The 6,000-nt window shown below is 41.7% G+C and overlaps 1 protein-coding gene across 2 annotated transcripts in view; it reads right to left on the minus strand.

Moving 5' to 3' along the window:
• CUL5 (cullin 5) overlaps positions 1-5,079 on the minus strand; it is a 45,798-nt gene extending 40,719 nt beyond the window's left edge. For both annotated transcript variants that reach the window (XM_020803134.3, XM_020803133.3), the window contains exon 1: positions 4,915-5,079. In XM_020803134.3, coding sequence (XP_020658793.1) covers positions 4,915-4,938 — 24 coding nt within the window. In that variant the 5' untranslated portion in view covers positions 4,939-5,079. The remainder of the gene's footprint in view (positions 1-4,914) is intronic.
• Between the last annotated feature and the right edge of the window lie 921 nt (positions 5,080-6,000).

A 6,000-nucleotide genomic window follows, 5' to 3' on the forward strand; every position in this document is an offset into this window, starting at 1 on the left:
TTAAAGAATGAATGAACTATTAGGCCATCAAGCTGCTAAAGAGGTGGACAATGAAAAAAAGATAAATGCTATTGCACAACTTTCCTTATTTATAGTGAAAATCTAGGCCAATTCATTTTAAGTATTTTGTATTTTTGAAACTAATCAACAAGTACCAACTTTAACAGTTATATATAACATTCAAATAAGGTCTCTATGTTCTGTAATCAATACAGACTACATATTGATATGCCTTCCAGACTGACAATTCACTAATAGTTGTTCACAAAGGTCTAAATCCATTGTGACACAACTTGAAGGAAATTTGCTTTGATTTCTGTCTATTAGATTCCACTACGAAATCTCCTTGTTGCTAAAACTTATGCTGAGGTGAAAATGTACTTGACACTTATAAATAAGAAAACACTCTTGTTTATTAGGGCTAATGGTGGTGCACACGAAACACACATCAACTTCAAGATCAGGCAGAGTCTATCTGTCTGTATCTGCATACTGAAGCATGTACTGAAGTATGGTACAAACAGAGTCAGATGCAAGTCAGAAAGCACTAAAAACAAACCCCAAACTGCACAATTGCACCAATTCAAGCAGTCCTTTATTTACAATTAAATGCATGATGCGGAAGTACTCTTGCAAAAGTACTTCCGCATCATGCATTTAATTGTAAATAAAGGACTGTACTTTCTCTTTAGCCTTTCACTTCCAATCCCCTTCCTCAAGTACAGTACTACTTCAAGAAAGCCATACGCACAGACAAAGAGTAGATCCTGTCCCCTCACAACTTATTTGTTTCATAGAAACTACAATCTGTCTTCATCTTGCTCAGTTTGGCAGCAGCCTTTTTTATTTAGGGCTGTCCACACTGGAAGAGTCAAGTTATACATGTACTATGTCTTGCAAGTCCTGCCTTTAACTGACTAACTTACACAGGGACTTCAGAAACCAGCACTTTCATGGAGACAATGAATCCTCACAAATTAGAAAAGAAAGGGCTCTGCAATTCCTCACTTTCTGAGATGCACTTAAACAGATAAGGGAAAATGTGGACACTGTTGAGGAGGAAAAAAAACAGTCCCAGGCAGAAATAATTTGACCACAGCTTTTTCAACACATCTCTCCAAACATTAATTTGGCATATTTAACATCTCTGACAAATTTTCAGACAGTTTGAACAGATTGTCTGGCATTTACTAATATTGAGAACGTTTAGGGCATATAATGGTAAAATGCTTTCTTACCCACCCATCTTAACAGTCCCACAGAGCCTCATTTCACACAACAGTAATGCAAAACAATACCAGGAAGAATTCTAGAAAGCAGCCTATCAGGTAGGCCAAATTTCAGCTACTTACCTGTGACAAGTTTCAGAATCTAATCACGGCATCTACTTTCTGCAAATGCCATTTGTTTCCACCCCATCTCTACCACCCTCAGTCTTCCTTATAATTCCCTACTAAAAACAGTCTTTGCCAGGAAGAAGGGCACTGGTAAGAAGGCAAATGGTTGGTAATTTATAGATATCTGATTAGTGTGAGGCACTACTCTAGGTGGTTGACATCAATAAAGCAAATATAGTCATTAGGGAACAATATACTGTTAGGGAATAATTAAAAAATAAGAAGAGTAGAATCAATAAAAAAGCACACCAAGGGCAGCAGAAATGGTCAAACAGTAGAGCAGATTTTATGCTGCAGTCACCCTTAGGAGCCATGCATGCTGAACACTCAATGATGCTCCTTATTTTTACTTGAATTTTTTTGAACTACTCTTTCATTTAAAACTCAAAATAATTCACAACTGTAAAACCCAGCAGAATACTATACAGTCTGCCACAATACAATGCAATGATCAATAAATGATAAAATAAAGTATTTCAGAAAGGTCACCAAGGTTCATTGACAAGGTTAATGTTCAGAAAAACAAGCTGGGATTTTTTATTAGGCTTCATGTGTTCTTTTTGCCATTCTATTGCTCAAGGAACCTAGATCATAAATATGTAACATGAGAGATAAACATAAATACATTACAATCTAAATACATTAGCTGTTGTTTTTAATGCTGAAATCCCAATAGTTGCAAAAGAGGAGAAATTAAAAAAAAACAGAGTTGTATCTACCAAGCAATTCAAATCAACTCTTTTAAAAAATCTTATTTTACTCCCTTTTCTCTCCTGTCAAAAGTTGGATGTTTGGCAACGGCAAACAAACAATGAGCTGAGCATATGGGAAAACAAATCCAGAGATGGCACTTGCAGAAAGAGGAGGAGTAGGGCACCTGTCTAAGATCATAAGCACCTTTAAAACGGGGGGGGGGGGGGGCTTGGGCCTTTTTATATGAAATAAATGCATTGGAGAACTGCTCAGTCTCAAATCGTTTTGAGTGCCTAAATCCCCAGTGCTCAACAGGAAACCTCCAAATGACAGTCTATGGATAAGCAGAACTTCTGTCTCTTTCCCTCCTGCACTCCTGAGGTTTTTACAGATCCCCGATGCCATACTTGGAGTTTACCTTCAATGGTATTAAAACTGGGACATGAGTACTAACATACTGTAGAAGCAGAAGGTAGGGGCAGTCACTCACTGGGTCTTTTTGTGAGACAATCTAAACAGGAATGCCACTGAGCAGGGCAGCTATCGTTTATACCCATCGGGACCATATTATTCTCCACATGTTAGACTGAGAATCTTGACCATACACCTCTTCTACACATGGTCAAGTTGGCATCACCTAGCATATGCACCCAGATGGCATGTCTTCATAATCAGTGAAAGTACTGAGGATCCCTTTCAGGAAACAAATCCTCATGGACTGGATTACTAGAAGTCTTTGGCTTACAAGAATGTGATTGAGATAGCAGTAAAGTAAGATAGATATGAAATGCACACAAAGTTTTACTTGTAATGCAAAGAAGCAGTGAGAAAATATTTCAGGTACAGTATATCCTAATCAAACATCTTGATAGCACTCTCCAGATAAAAATACTTCAGCAGATCAAGCCCATAGGCTACAAAGTAGTAATCTATTTTAGAAAAGGTTTCTAGACTTTGATAACTAGATAACAGACATCAAGGACTATGTACATGCTTTTGTCATTTTAGTTTAGTGCCACCACACTGATAAATATTTCTTTGCATACTTCCGAGACAAATGTTCCTTTCCAAAAGCAACTGTATACAAACTACTTCAACCTGCTTAATTGGAAGTTTGTGCTTAGCTTTAAGGTTTTCAAAGTATTATTTCAAGAATAAAATGTACATTCATAAATGTACTGTGATGTACCGCTTTATTCTGATTATACATAACTATAAATTCAAACCACACAAGGACATTTAAACTCTCATATGAACCTAATTCATGGATAGATTAGTAAAAATTTAAATGTCAACTACACAAGGCAACCCATTCTGATTATGTATCAACATCTCTCTATATCAAGTTCTCCACAGGACTTTCTGTGTAACCTTATTTATAAAGGCTCCCATTTATTTATTTATTTATTTTCTTGCTTTTGCCCCACTCAATGAATCTACTCTGGGTGGCTTACAGTCCGAATATAAAACAAAATTAAAACAAATAAACAATACCATACATCATTTGATATTGTACTGTCTATTACTAGGCCAATCACTGCAACATCCCACCTACTGATCTTTTATCAAACTTTATTCCTTATCAATGTAAATATGTTCTACAGGTCAGCTTTTCAAGGCACATGCTTTGTCTTTAGATTTAAGACAGACACACTTTTCAAAAATGTAGTCAATGAGGAACAAGCAGGTGGACAACAATGCAAATTATCTTCTCTCAACATTGAGAGAACACAATTATACATTTTAGGCTTTTTCTGTTGTGCAGACATGCAGACCTCATTAGCATAGAAAAATGGAAAAAAATACTGATTTGTTTAGTGGTGGGTAAAAACTGTTGTATTTGTAGAACACATTCTTTGAATGTAGGCGATCCCTGGTGTAGCAGGAAAGACAACTGTTTCAGACCCTAATGAACTGCCAGTGTGGACAGCATTGAGGTAGCTGGTTCAAAGGTTGGACTTAAGGCAGCTTTCTATGCTTTTGGATGAAAACTCACTGTTTATTTTCAGTATAAGTTCAATGTCCAGGAATTTTATTTCTTCTATTACACATTTTACATTGTAAAATATTCCTAATATAATGATATGAACCTCTTATATATAACCTATTACAAAGAAGAAAGGTTAAAACACAAAAAGATCACAATACCCAGACACAACGTATTAACTTAATGTTTCCATAGCATTTGCTAGTAATTTCAGATTTCTTTATTTCTGTCTCAAAAGATTTATCCAACTCAAACCTCAGCACACTGCTACATATGCACATTCCTTCATGCACACCAACAGTTTAAGTACCATGTCCAATTCCCTGAAAAATACAAATTTCTTGTTCCTACTCCCCTTTGACCTCTTTGCACAGTTTAAGATATTTTTCCTCATCCCCAGCCTTTCCATTTCTTATCTAATACTGCCACAGGACGCCCTGCTTTTCTTGCCTGTCATATACAACACCTTCTCTCACTGCCAACTGTTTTTGGTCAGTCAGTCTGTTAAGAGTTCCGAACACTCTTTAAGGTTTCGGTGTGGAAACCTCGAGTTCTCTTCCTAAACCATTTTTTTATTATTATAACCTAACCCTAACGCAGGGAGATCCTACCCGACCAGCCAGCCAGCCTGCCTCCCTCACCACACAGTACACGACCTCCCCTTATAATTCCCACCTACTATCGGTTAGCTCCGGTTCTCCCTCCTCCCCCCCACCCGCTTCTCCTCCTCCTCCTCACGGCAGCTCCTCCCCACAGATCACCCAACCCCCCCCCCCAAGGTTTCCTCGGGCAATCGGGCTGGCCCAGCCAGGGGTGGGTGGGGGTGGCCTCTCTCACCTTTAACAGATTAGACGTCGCCATGTTCCCCCCCTCCCCTCTTCAACACACTCTCTCTCTCTGGGGCGCGCACGGACACACAAGCCCAGGCACGGCGGGGCCCTCCCAGGCCGGCGACGGCGCCTGTTTTCCCCCTCCTCGGGATGGAGCCTGCCTCGTTTTTACATGGTCTCAGGAGCGACGCACGGGACGGAACCGTCCGGCTCGGCTTCGGCTCGACACCCTCCGTTCCGGTCTTTTCGTCCGCCGGTCGGCAGCTCCCTTGGGCCTCTTCCGCCTCGCCTTCCTGCCCCCCCCCCCGCTCTTAGCGCCTCATGGCACCGCCAACTCCACCAGAGGAGACTCCCGGCACTGGTCGTGGCGGCGGCACCAGTAGTGGCGGCCCGGCTCCGCGCGAGGGGGCTGGGCAAGCCCATATGATACAGCGCCGAGGAGCCGGATGGCCCGCTGCCTGAAGGAAGAGAGCGGCGCGGCTTCAGCCTACAGCGGCCTCTGCCGAGCGGAGGCCGCGTTGCTCATGTCCTCCCACAGCAGCATCCTAGCCACCCGACCCGGCCAGAGGGTACTGTAACAATGGGCCGATAACCTTCTGTGCAGGGGCAAGGGATGGGCAATTGTAGCTTTCCAGGTGTGGGGGAGGACTACAATCCCCATGAGGCCGAGCCCGCAGGACCCGTGGGGCGAGGGATCATGGGAATTGTAGTCCACCACAAATAAAGGGCCACCCTTGGCATTCTACCACAAGGGTAGGAGGGACTGGCAGGTGGAGTCTCTATCCTACAGTACTGTTCTTATCCCCCCCTTTTTTTCAGGGAACCCGGAGGGCTGTGATGCAAGGGGAGACAAGGGCATTTCTTGACTCTTAGTTCATTTGTTGAACTACAGTTTCCAAATTTCTTTGGAAGGGAAACCAGAGCAGTTAAATAACACACCTTGGTGCTGGATAAGGACCTATTCCCAAATACCAGTTGCTCTGCTGCAATTGAGCTATGTATTCATGAAACTTGTCAAGATTGCTGCTAGGACAGCATGTATGTATTGCCTGTGGTCTTTCTCCTTTCAAGCCATTTTACATGATCTCCCTCC

Source organism: Pogona vitticeps, chromosome 3, assembly GCF_051106095.1.
Source record: "Pogona vitticeps strain Pit_001003342236 chromosome 3, PviZW2.1, whole genome shotgun sequence".
In the NCBI taxonomy this organism is placed as follows: domain Eukaryota; kingdom Metazoa; phylum Chordata; class Lepidosauria; order Squamata; family Agamidae; genus Pogona; species Pogona vitticeps.